Source organism: Mauremys mutica, chromosome 4, assembly GCF_020497125.1.
Source record: "Mauremys mutica isolate MM-2020 ecotype Southern chromosome 4, ASM2049712v1, whole genome shotgun sequence".
NCBI lineage: Eukaryota > Metazoa > Chordata > Testudines > Geoemydidae > Mauremys > Mauremys mutica.
In genome coordinates this window covers 124,656,640-124,676,451 of record NC_059075.1, presented here as the reverse complement: position 1 = coordinate 124,676,451, position 19,812 = coordinate 124,656,640, and the positions used below count along the sequence as shown (strand labels likewise).

The 19,812-nt window shown below is 46.7% G+C and overlaps 1 protein-coding gene across 1 annotated transcript in view; it reads left to right on the top strand.

Moving 5' to 3' along the window:
• Positions 1 to 3,748: 3,748 nt before the first annotated feature.
• LMOD1 (leiomodin 1) overlaps positions 3,749 to 19,812 on the top strand; it is a 58,122-nt gene continuing 42,058 nt past the window's right edge. The window contains exon 1 of the mRNA XM_045016865.1: positions 3,749 to 4,137. Within this exon, the coding sequence (XP_044872800.1) occupies positions 3,877 to 4,137 (261 nt within the window). The 5' untranslated portion in view covers positions 3,749 to 3,876. The remainder of the gene's footprint in view (positions 4,138 to 19,812) is intronic.

Below are 19,812 nucleotides of genomic sequence, written 5' to 3'. Positions count from 1 at the left end.
TCCTTCTCCATGCACTCCCTATCTGTGGCCCCACGAAGTCGCGGGACCTCCTGGTCAACCTCCTCCTCGCCCTGGCAAAAATGGCCATCTACGTGACCAGGGAGAGGCGGTTGGCCAATGGAGACTCCTGCGACTGTGGGGCTTGTTTCCGATCCTTAGTCCGTTCACGTCTCCGGGCGGAGTTCCTCTGGGCGGCGTCCGCTGGCTCCCTTGACGCCTTCGAGGAGCAGTGGGCGCTGTCCGGGGTTCTCTGCTCGGTGTCCCCGTCAGGCTCCCTTCTTATGACCCTTTGACCGCACTCCTGTCCCTGTTCTTTTATTAGTTGTCCCCCGCAATTAGTGGGTTTCTGAGGCTCTGTGGCACCTCCCCTTAGGCTGGGGGGGGGGGGGGGTTCCGTTAGCATGGGGCGGGCTTTGCCCGCCCCATTTCCTGGAAACCCAATAGATACAAAATGGCTTCTCCCCGGGAGGGCCTGTCACTCCCTATTGGTTGCTGGGCAGACTCTGAGTCTGCCTTGGCTCCCCCTCCCTGAGCTGCCATCAGAGTCCCAGGAATCTATGTAATCTCTTTGGGGGTTACAGTGGTAATACCTTTGCTTCTCCAAAGGAGATTGAATGCTAGAACAGCAGTTACAAGTCCCATTCTGTGTCACATCTCTAAGTGATGTTTAGTGTTCATTGTAGTTATCCTACCTAGGTATTTGAAGTGCTCAGCACACTCCACTGCCTCCTCAAATGGTAACAAGTCTGAAAGTTTCACTCCAGGGAAATTGTGTACACTGGGTTTGATATGGTTCAAGAGGTCTGGCAAATAAAGAACAGCAAACTGTATAAAGAGGCAGCCTTAATCTGGGAGAAAGGTCACCACTCCCCCTTGATCCAAAAATGAACATCAGACTGGGAGAGAGGCCCTTGAGTAGGGGTTCTCAAAGTGGGGGTCAGGACCCCTCAGAGGGTCATGAGGTTATTACATGGGGGTTCACAAGCTGTCAGCTTCCACCCCAAACCCTGCTTTGCCTCCAGCATTTATAATGGTGTTAAATACATAAAAAAGTGTTTTTAATTGATAAGGGGGTTGTTGGTGTCCCTAGACCTACGTGAACCAAAGTTGTGACTCTGGGCCTGAGTGAACCAAAGTTCTTCCATGCTGTAAACTTTAACCAGCCTAAGATGCTAATAAATAGCAAGCAAAATGTGTAACTGTCAGCTTTCTTAGCTTGCAGCTGCAGGATAGCTCAAAACAGCAAAAAGCGGCAGTAAGACTGGGGGGAGAAGGGGGAGGAAAGTCTGCATGCGTCTGTGCTGTGAAGGCCATAGATAAATATGCGAATGAGAACAGTTCTAACAAGCTACATTATAGTGTTAAGTGTAACTGTTGCAAGGGGGAGGGAGAAAGGGGGAAAAACAAGGGGGTATAAATGCTGGGACCCCGCCTGCGTGCGGGTGTGCAGGATTTGAGATTGTAATTTCTCCCTTGCACCTTTTTTTGAGCTCAAATAAACTTGGTTTGCTTCTCCACGCTGGTGTGTTAATTAGTGTGACGCACACCGAGCAACGAACCCCACTGTTGCCCCTCCTCGGGCCCTTTGGGCCGGCAACAGGGTCCAACTCAGAGGCTTGCTATGTGAAAGGGGTCACATCAGTACAAACATTTGAGAACTCCTGCCCTTGAGCAAACATGAAATATTTTGTTGGCACTAGGTACTCTAGGCTGTGTATAAGCTGTTTATTTTTTTAAGAGATGTTGTCTTTATAATGGTTTTGTTCTGAATAAATAGTACTTTGCTTTCTGATGTCTGGCTGGTCACTGATTAACCCTGTCACCACCCCCGAGAGAACTGGACTACAGGTCCTGCTGAGAGAATCATGGTGGATTACAGGTCTAGAGGAAGAGAGTTGTGGGTCTCTGCTCTGAGAAAGGTGACAGCTAAAGACCTGAGACTTAAGGGGGGGAGAGATCATCCAGGGGGCCACAAAGGGGTCAGAAGTGCAGTTAACTTGGGAACAGATATTTTAATACACCAAGCACTCACACTGGCATACTATAGGGAAGGTAGGCCATTTAGAGCTATGCTAATACCTCCATAAAAGAAAAATATGATTAAGAGCCAAGATGATGTGAAGATAAAACTGTCAATTACAAACCTTTGACAGCTTCCGGAACTTATAGTCATCCAGTCTGCTTGCTGCAGATCTGGTCAGGTACCCTTTCCAGAAGAAGATACCCATTTTCCCACTTCGTCCTCCTCAGCGTCTCACTTCTTTCAAAACAGTGGGTTTCTCTTTTTTTTTTTTTAATTTTTTTTTTTTGACAGCCACTGTTGCTCACTGTGATGGGCTGAGACTCACCAGCACAGTGCCTCCTGCTGGGCATCATGGCAATTAGCTCTTTCCAGCCTAGAGTGCCCTCTGTAGGCCAGTGACTCATCTGCTGCTAGCCCTGTGTCCCTCCCAGACCCTGGTGCCCTTCGCCCAGGGGTTCTGCCCATCACAGTACCCCCTTGCTCTGGGTCTCCCTTCCCAGGGGAACCCCTACCCTCTAAAACCATCTTGCCTTAGTGGCTACTGCCAGTCATCATCTAGCCCCCACTCCCTAGGGCAGCCTGCAGTCTGTAAACCACTCATCATTGGCAAGGGTGTTAGGCAAAGGCAGCAGGTCCTATCTCTGGAGCCCCAGTACCTATTTGACCGTTTTAGCAATGCCTGCAGCCTGGGGGTTTTCCTGCCTGGAGCACCCTCTACCCTTCCCCAGCACTGCTCCACCTCAGGTACCCTTCTCAGCTTCCAGGCAGGCCCCGGCCCCTGACCCCCTCTCCCTCACTCAAGAGAGAGTGTATGTTAACTTCTAGCCCACAGCCCTCTTATAAGGGCCAGCTGGGCCCTGATTACACTGGCTACAGCTGTGGCTGCTTTCCCCCATCAGCCTACCTTTTCCCAGCTACAGCCCTCTCCAGGGCTGCTTTAACCCCTTCAGGGCCAGAGCAGGGTGACCACCCCACTACACTCACCCAATACACATACCAATCAGGCAATAGTTATCTGCAATTTTACAAAAACCGTAGCCAGAAATATCCAGTATACTCATGGATTTTTTTGGAAGGCAGGAATTGTATGCGCTTCCAAATGAAAGAATGCAGATTTGCTTTAAAAGGACGGGAGACTGTAAGTGATTTCAGGGAACTGTAAATATATACAGGGAACATTTTGTGAAAATGAAAACTTTCTTAATTGCTGTGCAGGCATATAATGGTCTCCCGCATACTGTTATCAAATTCAGCAGAAAGCTGAGAATTGACAGAATGTGAGTTCCAGCTACACATTTCACCCCTGTGATGGGGAAGCAAACTGTGTGTTACAAGTAGCTTTAATGCCTTTGCTATCAGATCTTGAAGCTGCATATGGATGCATTCTAAAGATCTGCAGCTCTGGTTCTTTCCTCCCTAAGTTCAAAGCCCCAGCCTAGCAGCTTGTGCATTTTTGCATATTTTCTCACTGTGTTGTCCCATTGCCTTTAAAAGGCTAAATGTTCAGTACTAAATTTGGTCATGCAGCTCTTCCAGATTCCCTGGAATGTCCTCAGGTTTCAAACTCCTCTGACAGAGAGAAAGCCTGCCTCCTGCTTTTCCTGATTGGTTTTTCTGAACCAGGCTGTACAGCTGTTAAATGTAATTGGCCAGCTATTGTACCAACCCAGGTCCTCCCTTTATAACCAATTTATCCGGGGTTGCAGTAAGTTAGAGCTGCTTAGATTTAACACTTCAGCACCTGAACGGTGGGGACGGGGGAAGTAACTTCTGGTCTTCTATTACTTAACTAATTTTCCTAGATTCTTTGGCTTTGCACATCATCATAGCTGTGCTTCACCTAAACTGCCAAGATGTCCAGGGTAGCAAAATACAGAAGGCAAGTCAGTGAAGATCCAGATATTGATAGCTTATTGTCTACGTTGTCTCCAGAGGAGATGGAAGAGCTAGAAAAGGAGTTGGATGTGGCTGATCCAGATGGAAATATCCCTGTGGGGCTCAGACAGAGAAACCAAACTGACAAGCACTCAACTGGCTTATACAACCGAGAAGCAATGCTCAACTACTGTGAAAAGGAGACGAAGAAACTTATTCAGAGGGAACTGTCAGTGGATGTAAGTCACATCTGCCAGTATTTGAGTTGTAAACAGGGACATTTGGAGAGAACTCCATCAGGCTAACTTAGGGGACAGAATAGAAACTAACATTTATGAATAATTGATATGTAGGAAAGTGAGCCAGCATGCTCCATGGCTGGGTTCTGAGAAATCTAAACAGCATCCCTTTCTATTCAGGGGATGGGCAGATGCATTGTGAAGGGGTCAGGGGAATTCTTGAAAGCCCAACATTATTCAGAAGTACAGAAGCCCTTGCTACTGCCCAGAAATTTATTTCTGTTTGACTTTGGTAATCTACTAATTAATGTAAGGTTAACATCCTTTGGCAAGGCTTTTATGGGAAACAGCTTTTCCCACCAGAACACACCTCAAGATTTCAGTGCATTAAAACAATCCACAGTTGTGTGTTTCTCCACATTTGTTCTCTTTGGTTTTGGAGAGTTCCACTACCCCAGTCTTTTCAGTTCATCATATACAAATATTTGAAAGATTTATTGGAATAGCAGAAAAGGTGGTAGGTGGGTTTGCTGTCCTATGAAAATCAGTGTCAGAAGTAGGTGTTGCAATGTACTAAGCCAGTGGTTCTCAAACTTTTGTACTGGTGACCCCTTTCACATAGCTAGCCTCTGAGTGTGAGCCCCATTAGAAATTAATAACACTTTTTTAAAAAATATATTTAACACCATTATAAATGCTGGAGGCAAAGCAGAGTTTGGGGTGGAGGCTGACAGCTCACAACCCCGTTTGAGACCCCCTGCACTAAGCCATTTGGTTTGTGATTTTTTACTGTAAACATAATTCAACTGAAGTTCACTCTTGTTAGAGTTGGGTTTATTTATACTTTTTTTCTGTTTCTCTTTCTCTCTACCTGGAAAGTCTCATCAGTTTCTCAGGTACTGTGAATTTCTCTCTTTCAATGGCTTGCTCTCAGCCTTGAATCTGATGAGTAGTTTGGCTTGTGGCTTCTTGTATGTAGCTTTGATGGAAGCCAATTCCATTTCTCTGCAACATTTATTACCCTCTGGAGTAGGAATACACAGCATTTGCTTCAGCCTTGGGAGGGTGGGGAAATGTTGGCTCGTATTTGCAATTTTCTGCAAGGGTTTTTTTTGTTATGGCAAACTAGAGCCGCACCCAAAAGGCTGAATGATAGGTCCCTCTACTTGTCTTCAAGCTTCCATGTCCCAGGCCTGACTGTATATGCTGTAAGAGGACAGGGCTGAGGAATATAAACAGTGTAAGCATAGTAAAGGCTTATGTGAAATACCCATTTTAACAGTCTGTATTGACCCTAATTTCTTACTTGTTCCAGTTTATCTAGGAACACCTTGAATCTGCTAGCTCACAGCTGAGTAATCAAGCCCTAGACTAGACTGTAAACCCTTTGAGCCCTGGATTGTGTCATCTTATGTATTTGTATGGTATTTGTTGTAATAGAGCCTCAATTCTGGTTAGGGCTTCTGGGTGCTGCCAGAATATTAAGGGGAAGAACATTGCAGATTTAGAAGGAGCAAACGAGATATTTGATATCTAAAGAGTTAAATATTTCTCTCTCCTCTCCCCACCCCCCATGGTTTGAATACCTGGGAGATTTGGTCTCACTCTGATGTGGCCTGGCCGTTTTTCTCTAGCAGGGCACTCACTGACTTCCACAATGATCTATATGGGACATTCTGTGTAGGTTGATGGACTTCTGCCCATTCCCAGAGCCTGTACTTAACAACTCACTGTCTAGATACTGTGGCTGTAAAGTACAGTTCACCTTAGTACCACAGGTCCAAATTTATTCTCTCACTTGCTGACTGGCATGCAATGGGAGATGTGCTCTTTGGCATGTAAACCAGGCCAAATGAAGAATTCCTGTTATCATAAAACAAATGGTTGTGTAAAGAATGGAATCTTGAGTAGGAAGGTTATATTACCCCTGTGTTTGGGTCATATATTTGGAGCAACTACAACTGGAATCCAGTGTCCAGTTCTGGTGCCCACAATTCAAGAAGGATGTTGATAAACTGGAGAAAAGTCATGAGACTGATTAAAGGATTAGAAACCCTGCCTTACTGTAAGAGTTCATTCTCAATAACAAAAGAAAAGAGTTTGTTGATCAGTCCTATAAGGTCTAGATCAACAAAGGTCCTCGGGTGCCTAAGTCCAACTTAAGCATTGCTGATATTGTGTGTGCACCTCATGCTAGGGGTCAGGGCACTCAGCTGGGCTGGGGGAGACCCATGTTCACATCCCTGTTCTGCCTGATTTGGAGAAGGGACTTGAACCCAGGTCTCTAATAGGATGGCTTTTTGGTGTGTTGTTTTTGGATACATTTCACTCCTGGACAGCTTAGGCAGCTTGTTGGCTTCTGAGATCCCTTTCTTGGATGTCTAACTCTCTCAACGCATTGTATAGGGAGCCTGGACACCTAACACAGGGCTGAGAATTCTGTGGGGTGGCCAGGCACCTTGGAATTACACATTACAGTACCTAAGTCCCTTTTTGGAGCCCTAGGTACCTACATGGGGAACAGCAATTTCATGACAGAGGGCTCTTAAGTCTAGCAGACAAAGGTCTAACAAGATCCACTGGCTGGAAGGTGAAGCTAGACATTCAGCCTAGAAATAAGGTCCACATTTTTAACAGTGAGAGTAATTAACCATTGGAACAACTTACACAGGGCTGTGGTGGGTTCTCCGTCACTCACAATTTAAAAATCAAAACTGGATGTTTTTCTAAAAGATTTGCTCTAGTTTAAATAGGAATTAATTCAGTCCATTGGCCTGTGTTATGCAGAAGGTCAGACTATATGATCACAATGGTGTTTTCTGGCGTTCTGGTCTATGAATCTAACAAATGATGTTAGGAAGGGCTTGTGACAGTCAGCGTTCTGCAATGGCATGCAGATAACCCAAGTTCACAGTGAGCATTCAAGAGCTGTCATTTGGAAAGCCTAAATAATCAGGCTGCATGAGATGCGCTGGTTCTCAATAGATTGTAAGAAGGCTTCTGCTACTTCTTGTATTTGGCATCTATGACGATGGCACATAGTTTTTATTCACAGGCAACACCAACCATGAACTGGAGTTAGATGAGACAGTATCTGTAATATAAAGGAAGAGGAAGGAAAACGTGATTTTTCGAAAACTAGAAAGCTAGGAATGTTGTCATTAAGGTTGAACTTTAAATAAGTTGGAAATTCACCCCAGGGGTGTGGGTATGTGTGTTGTAGGGGAAGGACTTTGTGGTGGAGTGGGTGAGGGGAAGGACTGTGGGAGTGACTCACTTTTCAGAGTAGAAGTGCACAGTAAGAAGAGATTTGAAGGAGGTCAGTTGCTCTGTGGCTGGAAAGATGGGGCTGTGGTCCTGGCATCTTGAGGGTGCTGCTTTCTCTCTTAGTTGACCCTCAGCCTGTGGAATACAAAGGATATTGGCTGTTGGTCAAACTCTTAGGTAAAATTGGCCCCATTAGATTGCGTTGCAGTAATTGGATATTGTGGAGCTAACTTACTTCTTCTATTTCCATCCCTGGAGGGAAAACAAAAAATATCCCTCCAGCCCTTCCCCCGTCTTGGCATTGTTAGGAACTGGAGATTAGCACTTGTAAAATACCAAGTCCCAGCACTAACAGTTCAGTGCCTTCTGCTCTGTCCTGGCCCACACAGATTGGGATAGAGCTCATATGACCACAGTGGCTATCACCGAAAGCAGGCCACTTTCGTTACTCTAGAACAGGCCTGCACAACTCGTAAAGCGGTGAGGGCCATATTACTCCAAAGAAAACAGCTGAGGGCTGAACCCTCCGGCCCTGCCAACCCCCCCCAACCCCCCTGAAATACCACCCCCCCCCCCAGCACCGCCTGCCCTGCGGAAACAAACCCTCCTTCCCCAGCGCTGCCCCACTGAAACAGCGGTATTGAATCTTGGTATTATGTTATAGCGGGCCCCTAAGGTAGTATAATTAAGGTAAAAGAAAAATGTCTTTTTGCTAGTAGAATAAGATCTCCCCCCCCACTTTGTAATCAATTGCCCTGTTGAATGAATGAGGTGCGAATGAGGAAGGCAGGCACCTCCAGACAGCTGCAACCCTTGGAGAGGGGATGGGAGCCACACCAGATCAGTAGGACAGGTCAGCCACTGACTCCTCGCTCGCCTCCCACCCCCTCACTCCCCCGGCTCGCCTACTCAACCCCCACCACTGCCCGCCCGCTCACCTCCTCAGCCTCCCAACCCCCCTGCCTCACCTCGTCACCCCCTGCCACTGCCCACCCACCTCTTCAGCCCCCCTCCCTCACCCACCACTTGCCTACTCACCCCCCACAGCCGCACAGTGAGCCCACCTTCTCATCCCCCGTGGGCCGCATGCGGTCCCCGGGCCGCATGTTGTGCAGGCCTGCTCTAGAATTTAGGAGGCATGTACAAAATTACTATTATTTTGTTAGACTGCTTTAGCATACAGGACACAGTTGGAGCTTTCTGATTTGCTCTGTGTCATCAGTTAATGCAATGGCAATAATGCCCAGTTACTACACAAATCACTTTCCCTGTGTATAGATTTTATATCATGATAATCTTTGGCTGCACATTTGGAGCTACTATTGCATCTTGTGGAGGGGGTGAAGTCACTTAGCTTTCAGCTTTGTGCTTTACAAGCCCGCATGTATTTGGTCTCATGCTCCTGATTAAATAAATCAAGCAAAAATGTTACAAGCAGAAAACAGAATTGGAAGCACGGGGGAGGAAGGGACAGGGCAAGGACCAACAAGGGAAGGGCGTAAAGTTTCTTTTGATTGTAATGACTTTGGAAACATCTTAAAGATTTTACTATCTATTGGCTCTGAGTTTCCAGTAACTGGAAATCAGACCATTTTTTCCTCCCTTCCTTAAACTATAGAAAGTGCCTGAATCCGAAACATTGTAGAAAAAGGACACGAATATTAAATATTCAGGGGGATTTTCTTTCTAGCTCCATGTTAGAACCTCATGCTGCATGACATTATTGCTAAGCAGCTAACTTTGCAAGGCAGCATGGGTGTTCACAGGTCCAATGACAGGCAATACAGAGCCCTTACAACCTCCCCACAGCTTGCCTGGTTTTGTTTAACATTGCAGTGCCTTTAACAAGAATTACAGGAGGAGGGCTGTTCACGCTAACCCAGGCAGTGGCAAGAATTTTGCTAATATCTCAAATACCAATCTTTTAAAGAGATTTTGACCAGACTGCTAGGCTAAAATGATACTTACCAATGTGGGTGTGGATTATAGACACATCCTACTTTTCCTGCCGCCCCTCCTCCCCTTCTTCTTAGTAGCAGAGTATTAATATTTATGAGAACTCTTTGAAGCACTTGGAGACAATTCTAGCTCTGCTGTAGCTCTTCTTTGGGAAGAACTGATCAGTTTTCCTGGATCTGACAAAATATACAGGAGCAAACTATGGTATTGTGCAGAGAGGGTCTCAGCCCTGCTAACCCTTGAAGTATCAGATTTTTTTTTGTTTTCTGAGGACTAGCTCCAGATACCCCAAAAGCCTGCTGAATCTTGGAGGAGTGAGGTGAAAAGGGCAAACTTGGGTAACCATGAAGCTGTTTATAAACAACCCAAAATAGAAGTGAGCTTCTCTGCACTGGGGAGCCAAGTCCACATCTTGGTTATGCATTAATGAACCTTTGTTTCTTGTTGCTAGTGAGTGAAAATATCTCCCAGTTCAGTCATTAGCCTTAGGAACATGTCTCTTTAGAATCACTTAACAGAACCTCAGACCTGAACAGAGATCCATGTATCAGGGGGCTTATGTGAAACTAGGCATTGAGGTGAAATTTAGGTCAGGGATCTACAAGATTTCTGGTAGCAGAGGGCTCTGTAATCTAGCAGACAAAGGCAGCACAAGATCCAATGGCTAGAAGCTGAAGCAGGCCAGAGATGTGGGGCACATTTTTAATGGTGAGGGTAATTAACCATTGGCATAGTGTACCAAAGGAGACGTGATGGATTCTCCATTGCTGGAAGTCTTTAACCAGGATTAGATGTCTCTTTCTAAACAATAAGCTCTAATTCAATCACAAGCTATGGGCTCGATCTGGAATCACTGAGTGAAATTCACTGGGGATATATATGTGGGGAGAGGGGAGGCTGTTCTTGTGGGGAGAGTATTACTGAGCACCAGGAATTGTGCTTTGGGTTTCCTTTCTGTCTGTCTGTGTCTCTCTCTAGTTTTGGGGCTTGAGGAACTGGGTAAAGAGTTGTCCTGCTGGGTTCTGTCTAGAGTTATTTCTGCTAACTATTTGCTAGATCCTCTCCTCTTCGTTTATGTTCTGCACATGCACTATCTCTGGGGACTTTATAGGCAGGAAAGGGGGTGTATGTGACAGGGTGACACACACACACTTCTTTCAAATCCAGATCTGTACCCTTAGCCCTCCTGCTCTGTGCGGTTTATTAAAGTTGTTTTTAATCCACTCAGTAGTGTGCTCACATGACACTCATGTGCCGACATATTTGGGTTAACAAGGTTACCCCCAGGGGATAGCACCTGGTTTGGTATGTGCTGCCCTCGCCATTGGATTCATGTGGCGTCTCTCCTGAGACCCTGGAATTCCCATTGCTGGAGCAGGGAACCAATGACCCCTACCTCTCTGTGCTCTGTGGCGTGCCCCAAGGGCTTGTTCCACCTTCCTGGCAAGTGTCATGAGCAGCTTAGGAAGGGTTATATGCTGATGCTATGGCACTCCTTGGAATCCTGCTGGTGACTTGGGTGCAGGGATAGGTGACAAGAAATGGAATTGCTCCAGAAAAGGGTGGGTGCCTGTAGGCTCAGACTCTAGGGCTTAGAACAAAGGGACTTTGGTACTGTAATGCTGAGCACCTTTAGGGCCTCCGCTCCCAATGGAATCCACACCCCTAGGTCAGTTGCCTAGGCTCCCCATACAATGCATGGGGAGAGATACAAGCGTAAGAATGGGATCTTCAAAAGCCTGCCTGCCGAGTGGGGAGCCACCCAAACTAACCAATGAAAATGCCAAGGAGAAGGGTGTGAGCTAAGCCCCACCCTTCAAAGGAAGCTATGGGCCTATTTGTGCTTGGGGCTTTCTGCTGTGAAACCTCTCCTGAGGTTCGATGCCCAAGCTCCTTTTTGCAAGAAACAGGACAGGAAGCCTCCCATACGACCATTAGCCCAGTGAGCAGAGTACACTTGCAGATCCACTTCCACCCACTGCCTACTGGGGAGCAGGAATTTGAACTTGGGTGCCTCAGCTGAGCTCTCTAACCCCTGGGCTATAGACTCTCTTTGTCTGGCTCCCTGTGTATTTAACTATTTATATACAGTGGAACAGCTTCAACAGGAGAGAGAGAGAGGGTGACCCGCCCCAGAGCTTCCCATAGTCCATTAGTCAGGGCTCTAATGTTCAAATCCCTGCTCCCCAGAGTGGGGAATTGAGCATGTCTCCCTTGTCCTGGGGAGTGTGTGAACCAGTAGGCTAAAGGCTGTTGCTACTTCTCCCTCTTCCCCAGTCTGTTTGGGGAGGTCGAGGCATGCTCTGAGCATGCCTTCTGAATTGGGCCCCCAGGCAAGAGGAGGAGGGATAACTAGTTTGAAGATCCCACTGGAGCTTGGGCAGGAGGTAGGTGCCCAGGCACCCAAACTGAGGTGGCTGTGCACAACCTCACTGGCAGAAACATCGGCACTAGGGTTTCCAGGTGTCCAGTTTTTGACCAGAACGCCCAGTCGAAAAGGGACCCTGGCGTCTCCAGACAGCACAGCTGACCGAGCCATTAAAAGTCCATTGGCCACAGCAGCCAGCTCCACATGGCTCCCAGAAGCACCCGGCATGTCCCTCCAGTTCCTAAGCACAGCTCCACACGCTGTCCTGCCCTGAGCACCGGCTCTGCAGCTCCCATTGGCCAGGAATGGCAGCTGATGGGAGCTGCAGGGGCAGTGCCTGAGATTAGGAGCAGCGCACAGATCCCTCTGCCTGTCCCTAGGCCTAGGAGCCAGAGGGACATGCCAGCTGCTTCCCAGGAGCCACATGAAGTGAGCGGTGCCTGGAGCCTGCACCTCTCACCCCCTCCCATGCCCCAACCCCCTGCCCCAACTCTGAGCCCCCTCCCATACTCTGAAACCCTTGGCCCCAGCTTGGAGCCCCCTCCTGCACCCCAAACCCCTCATCCCAAGTCCCACCCCAGAGCCCTCACCCCTCACCCCAATCTCCTGCCCCAGCACCTGAGCCACTTCCCGCACCCAAACTCCCTCCTGAAGCCCGAAGCACCTCCCACACTCTAAACGCCTCATCCCCAACCCAGAGACCACTCCTGCATCCCAAACCCCTCATCCCTGCACTCACCCCAGAGGCCACACCTCCAGCTGGAGCCCTCACCCCCTCCTGCACCCCTACAGCAGAAACCCGTGGGCCTTGGTGCTTCCTCCACCCTCCATGTCCATATACTGACTCTTTGTTTTGCTTCTCTGCCCCTTTTACACGTGGTGGGAATTTTAGATTCTCCTTTAGAGTCCTCATCCATCCACAGCCTCACTCACAACAATAACTCTATGCTTTTCACACCAACCTGAGCAGAGACTGCATTTTCTTCTGTGTGTGAAAAGTGCTAGTACATTGGGGCACTATCCTAGTAACAAAAATAAATACTGTTTTATGAGGGTTCTCTTCTAGGGACTCCCAAACTGCACCGTTAGACACTTCAGATCAGCAACCCACTTTCCAGTCATGGAGCCTGGAAACATAAGCCAGAAGGAGTGGAGTTTTGCCTGAGTAAGCACTTTGGGATTTGGCCCTGGAATAGCAGGGGCTTCTGAAAGCCAGGAGTGAAGCTCATTGGGGGACCAGGAGTGGAACAGCAGTAGGTATTGCAAGTCAGGGTATTGGTAAATTGGCAAATGTGCAGAGCAGCTGCTGACTGTCCCTAAGGGTCTCTGTATTTCTGAGCACTAGATAGCCTCACAAAACTTAAAAAATGAACCCTCCCCAAAAGAGAATTTGAGCTACCTCTGCTGAGTTTTCCAACACCTCTGTTATTCCCAATCTTTGGGAATGGTCCTCACATACCCTAATATTCAGAGGACAGACTCTTTTCAGAGCAATTAAACCTTCAAGTGCCTCCTATTGCTCCCATGTCCTACAGGAGGTTTTGTCTGAACCAATATGCTTGAGGATTTCCCTATGCTTTGGAGCAATACAGTTTATCTGTTGTTGAATAACATTGCTGCTGGGCAGAACTTTGCTCTTTCGTGCCATGTTTCAGTATTAACAAGCACTGAAAAGGGATCTCAGAAGTAGTTTACATACTCCAAATGTACTGCATCTGAGGAGTCTAGCTTTCAGAGAACAGTTGGAGAATGTAGAGCAATGGAAACACTGGGTGTTATCCCTAACTGATGTAATATTGGCTGAAAATCTCCTTTAATTTTGACTGGATTGCCCCAAGGAACCAATTCTAAGAGACCGACATGCATCCAACAAAGTGGGTATTCACCCACGAAAGCTCATGCTCCAATATATGTGTTGGTCTGTAAGATGCCACAGGACTCTTTGCTGCTAATTCTAAGAGAGGCACCAATATATGAAAACAATATTCAGCTGGAGAACAGCAGTCTATAGCACCAAAAACGTATACTTGAGTTCCCAGCAAAGGTCTCCCAAAGGTTCCTACTACTCTCTCTGAATTGTTACTTGGGCTGGTGCAGTACTTCATGCTGTGCAATCCTGAATACAGGATTAATGCTTGTCATCTTTGGAAGACGATGCCACCAAAAGCTAAATCTGTGAAACTTTAACTCTGTGTGGAAGCTGTGGAGATCCGAGAGAGTTTCTTAAATTGCATGGGCATACTCCTGAGCTTGCTATTTTATTTTTTTTTCCTGAGTGTTTAGAAAAAACGTGCTCCAGATTTGAGTAGCTGGGACAGGCTTGAGTGAAATCATAAAAGAAGAAAACAAATGGTTGTATCATTTTCTAAACATGTTAATGATTTTGTGACTAACACTGATGCATTTAAACTCTGCTACTTTTGTTTACCAGCCATTTCTGTAGACTTGCCAGGCATGTTCCTTCACTGACTCTGGACACCATCTCTCTTTCTCCCCTCCTCCCCCCTCCCCAACTTCTCCTCCTGTAGACCTTGCTCTGGGCATTGTCATGGTCTCCTGTAACCAGGGCCGGTGCTACCATTAAGGCGAACTAGGCGGTTGCCTAGGGTGCCAAGATTTGGGGGCACCAAAAAGCGGTGCCCCCAATTTTTTTTTTTTTTACAGTGGTTCCTCCCCAAGCGTGCGATCACTGCTCTACTTTTCCCGCCTCCCAGGCTTGCAGCGCCGATCAGCTGTTTGGTGCCACAAGCCTGGAAGGGGAGGAGAATTAGAGCGGGGGCGGCGTGCTCGGGGAGGACGCGGAGCAGAGGTGAGCTGGGGTGGGGAGGTGCTGCACGGCTCCCTGGGGGGGGAGCTGCCGTTGCGGGGGGGGCGCCTCAGAGTGGAGTGGGATGAGGAGCTGCTGCAGGGCGGGGGGGGGGGGGGGGGGCGCAAGGTGGAAGTTTTGCATAGGGCGCAAAACTTCCTTGCATTGGCCCTGCCTGTAACCTCACTGTCTGGGGTTCATTTAGCCTGGTCTGCAAAGCAATGAATAGGCTGTAGCAATGACCATGGGGGTGTGCGAGGTTACCCTCCCTAGCTGCATGTGGATCACCCACTTTCTGTGAAATTGGGGAAGGAAGACAGATGCTGCTGTGGGTCCAGGAATGGGGGAGAGGCAATGGGACATGCATCCCCCCCACACTAACACACAGAGAGAGTACACTGAAAAGTGAATGCAGACTGGACACTAATGTGTGTCTGTTCTGGATAGGGGCTATTCCAGCAGACAGCAGCTGGAGATGGAACAGGCAGAGACCACTCTCAATCCCAGGGGCCTATATGTCTCTTTCTTACAATAATGTTTACAAAACACCAAAATGAAGCCTTTGGATAAACATTCTCTAACAATCTGGAATAGAACAACTAATCCCCTTTCTTTCTCTATTAGCTTTAATTATAGGGAATTAAATCCACTCCAGCTTCTGGAATATGGAATAGGCAAGGTATCATAACCTACAATCAGTTCTTTAAAAACAGGGGAAAGACACTTGAGACTTTGCAGGTATGATATCTAGCTCTCTGCAGTACCTGTTTGTGTCTTCAGATCCTTTAGAAAATACAGATACTTTGCACTATATGGCTATATTAGTAGTTTTGGGGGTTTTTTTTGTTTTTGTGGGGGGGGGGGGCTCATTTCATCTTTGTTCACCTAACTTCTTGATTATCAAACAGAGAAGAATGTTTTATTATATTAAATTGCTCATAAATGGAGTTTACCAGCAGCAAAAATGTGCAGATGATCAGTTTTACACTCCCCCTGTAACTACAGAGAAGGGTACACATGGACTCTGTTCTCAGCCATTCTATATGTGGTTGCAGAACAGACATACATCCCGTACTCTCTGTCATGAATCATAGAAGATTAGAGTTGGAAGAGACCTCAGGAGGTCATCTAGTCCAACCCCCTGCTCAAACCAGAAATAACCCCAACCAAATCATCCCAGCCAGGGCTTTGTCAAGCCAGGCCTTAAAAACCTCTAAGGATGGAGATTCTACCACCTTCCTAGGTAACCCATTCCAGAGCTTCACCACCCTCCTAGTGAAATAGTATTTCCTAATATCCAACCTAGACCTCCCCCATTCCAACTTGAGACCATTACTCCTTGTTCTGTCATCTGCCACCACTGAGAACAGCCGAGCTCCATCCTCTTTGGAACCCCCTGTCAGGTAGTTGAAGGCTGCTATCAAATCCCCCCTCACTCTTCTCTTCTGCAGACTAAATAAGCCCAGTATCCTCAGCCTCTCCTCATACGTCATGTGCCCCAGCCCCCTAATAATTTCCATTGCCCTCTACTGGACTCTCTCCAATTTGTCCACATCCTTTCTGTAGTGGGGGGCCCAAAACTGGATGCAGTACTCCAGATGTGGCCTCACCAGTGCCGAATAGAGGGGAATAATCGCTTTCCTTGACCTGCTGGCAATGCTCCTACTAATGCAGCCCAATATGCCATTAGCCTTCTTGGCAACAAGGGCACACTGTTGACTCGTATCCAGCTTCTCGTCCACTGTAATCCCCAGGTCCTTTTCTGCAGAACTGCTGCTTAGCCAGTCGGTCCCAAGCCTGTAGCGGTGCATGGGATTCTTCTCTCCTAAGTGCAGGACTCTGCACTTGTCCTTGTTGAACATAATGAGATTTCTTTTGGCCCAATCCTCTAATTTGTCTAGGTCCCTCTGTATCCTATCCCTACCTTCCAGCGTATCTACCTGGCTAGATGGTCGGGCTCAACGGGTAGTGATCAATGGTTCCATGTCTAGTTGGCAGCCGGTATCAAGTGGAGTGTCCCAAGGATCGGTGCTGGGGCCGGTTTTGTTCAATATCTTCATTAACGATCTGGAGGATGGTGTGGACTGCACCCTTAGCAAGTTTGCAGATGACACTAAACTGGGAGGAGTGGTTGATATGCTGGAGGGTAGGGATAGGATACAGAGGGACCTAGACAAATTAGAGGATTGGGCCAAAAGAAATATGATGAGGTTCAACAAGGACAAGTGCAGAGTCCTGCACTTAGGAGAGAAGAATCCCATGCACCGCTACAGGCTTGGGACCGAATGGCTGGGCAGCAGTTCTGCAGAAAAGGACCTAGGGGTTACGGTGGACGAAAAGCTGAATATGAGTCAACAGTGTGCCCTTGTTGCCAAGAAGGCTAATGGCATTTTGGGTTGTATAAGTAGGGGCATTTCCAGCAGATCGAGGGATGTGATCATTCCCCTCTATTCAGCACTGGTGAGGCCTCATTTGGAGTACTGTGTCCAGTTTTGGGCCCCACACTACAAGAAGGATGTGGACAAATGGGAGAGAGTCCAGCGGAGGGCAACAAAAATGATTAGGGGGCTGGAGCACATGACTTATGAGGAGAGGCTGAGGGAACTGGGATTGTTTAGTCTGCAGAAGAGAAGAATGAGGGGGGATTTGATAGCTGCTTTCAACTACCTGAAAGGGGTTTCCAAAGAGGATGGATCTAGACTGTTCTCAGTGGTAGAAGATGACAGAACAAGGAGTAATGGTCTCAAGTTGCAGAGGGGGAGGTTTAGGTTGGACATTAGGAAAAACTTTTTCACTAGTAGGGTGGTGAAGAACTGGAATGGGTTACCTAGAGAGGTGGTGGAATCTCCTTCCTTAGAGGTTTTTAAGGTCAGGCTTGACAAAGCCCTGGCTGGGATGATTTAGTTGGGTTTGGTCCTGCTTTGAGCAGGGGGTTGGACTAGATGACCTCCTGAGGTCCCTTCCAACCCTGAGATTCTATGATTCTATGATACCTCTCCCCCCAGCTTAGTGTCATCTGCAAACTTGCTGAGGGTGCAATCCATTCCATCATCTAAATCATTAATGAAGATGTTGAACAAAACTGGTCCCAGGATTGACCCCTGGGGGGTCTCCGCTTGATACCAGCTGCCAACTAGACATGGAGCCATTGATCACTACCCGTTGAGCCAGACGATCTAGCCAGCTTTCTATCCACCTTATAGTCCATTCATCCAATCTATACTTTTTTAACTTGCTGGCAAGAATACTGTGGGAGACCATATCAAAAGCTTTGTTAAAGCTTTACTTATGTTCTTTCCTTTTTTTTATTTCCCCCCATTTTTTTAAGTTTAACATGAAAATTATTGTAGACAAAGTAAAGGTTTGCTCTTTGTGTTTTAGAAACATGACAAGCATTGCAATGAGGGGTATGATCTCCTAGACAGCAAAGGAACAGCACAGTGGTCTGGTTAATAAGGAAAAGGGTGAACTATGGAAATAGGAAAAGTTTGCAGTTTAATGAAAAGCAGGAACAATTAGGATGATATGCACACAGATATGAACTGCATTTTCATGTAAATTCTGTATAAGACAATGGCATAAAAATATTTTGTTTCTAATGCTATTCGGAAAAGAGACATTTGAAGGGTTTGTGTTTTCCAAAGGAACTGGGTGAGTTGCAGTATAAAGTTTGGCCAGAGGTTCTTAGGATGTTCCAAAAACGAACTTCCTAGCTGAAAAATCTTAGTTCCATCTATGAGAACAAATGGAGGGAGAAAATGGCTCTGAATTTCTAACCAAACTATAAAAGCATCTTCATTCCATATTTACATATAGGACAGCTATATAGGACTGCAGTGAAATACATGGAGACACTGTATTGTTAAATTTATATGGACTGAGCTCCCACTGATGAGGGAATTTTCTATTTATGGTTAGCTGGTAAGCTGACTTAAAGCATCTGAATTCCCTTTCTGCTCTATATGTATCGCTTTCCCCCCCCCCTCAGCATTATTATATCATTTATACATTAAAATGGCCTCTCTGACTCAACTCCCAATGAGGCAGTCACACTGAACCAGCTGTGTCACTCAATCCTCCCCATGTCTCTTTGGGCACTGTGGCACTTTGGAGCATGCATACTCTCAGCCTGTATTTCATAGGAGATGACGTTTTCAGGGCAATTGTATCTTCCCCCATGGTAACATGTGCAGTGTGGGGATAGAAGCATCAAATGAAGAGGGTTCTTTTCAAATGTTTCCAAACCAATTGTGAATTGATGGTGGAAAAACATCATCATGGTGAAATATCACATGATGAAGCTGCATGATCCCTTCTCAGTTCCCTCACTACCTTTACCAAAAGCTTAGTGGCAAATAAAATAACACCCACAAAATCCCTAGGAAATAGCTAAATTGCAAAAATAAGGGAATGAAGGGGACCATGAATATACCACCTCCTGCTGAGAGAACCAAGATCAGGTCACTTCTGATTAGGACTTTCATACTTGTGGAAGAGGCATGTTTCCATTTGACTCATCAGGCCAGATTGAGCAGCAACCAGAACTGGGACCAGATATTTCACTTGTATCCATCTGTTTTGAATGTGCTGTAAAGTGTGAGGAATTAGGTGAGTTTAGGTGGTGCAGCAGTGGGCCAACCGAAGAGGAAATGTAAACAGACCAGTTATCAACCAGCGTGATCAGGCTGAATTGGTAGGTGCCAAGACACTTGGGACAAGCCAGAGTCCAGCACTTTTTTTAGAAGTTTTACTCTCCATAGGCCATCTCTCCAGATGAAGATAACTGCAGTTTGTTCCATTTGATGCAAAAGTCTCACCCCTTGGCCCACAGACCATGTGCCCCTTCATTTGGATGACCCTACTTTATTTAAGTATCATGTTCTGGGTAAAAGTTTCAGAAGTCCTCAAAATCCAGGGCCTCAAAGGTATTTAGGTGCATAACTGAGGGAGGAGAAAAATAGGCTTTTCTTATAACCTCTATCCCAGTGCACAATGACATGAAAGAGAATCTCTTGCTGACCCTCCCCCCCCCCCTTGAAGAAGTAACACAAGCCATTATGCAAACTAAGAAGAACAAGGCAGAAGGGCCAGATGGCATACTAGCTGAAGTCTACAAGTTTGGAGGTGAAGAACTGGTAACAAAGCTCCACAAACTTTTTCTTCATATCTGGTATGAGAAGATTCCAGAAGACTTGAGAAATGCTAACATTGTTATAATCTTTAAGAAAGGAGATAAGTCAGAGTGTAGAAACTAGCAAGGCAATGTCTTGATAAT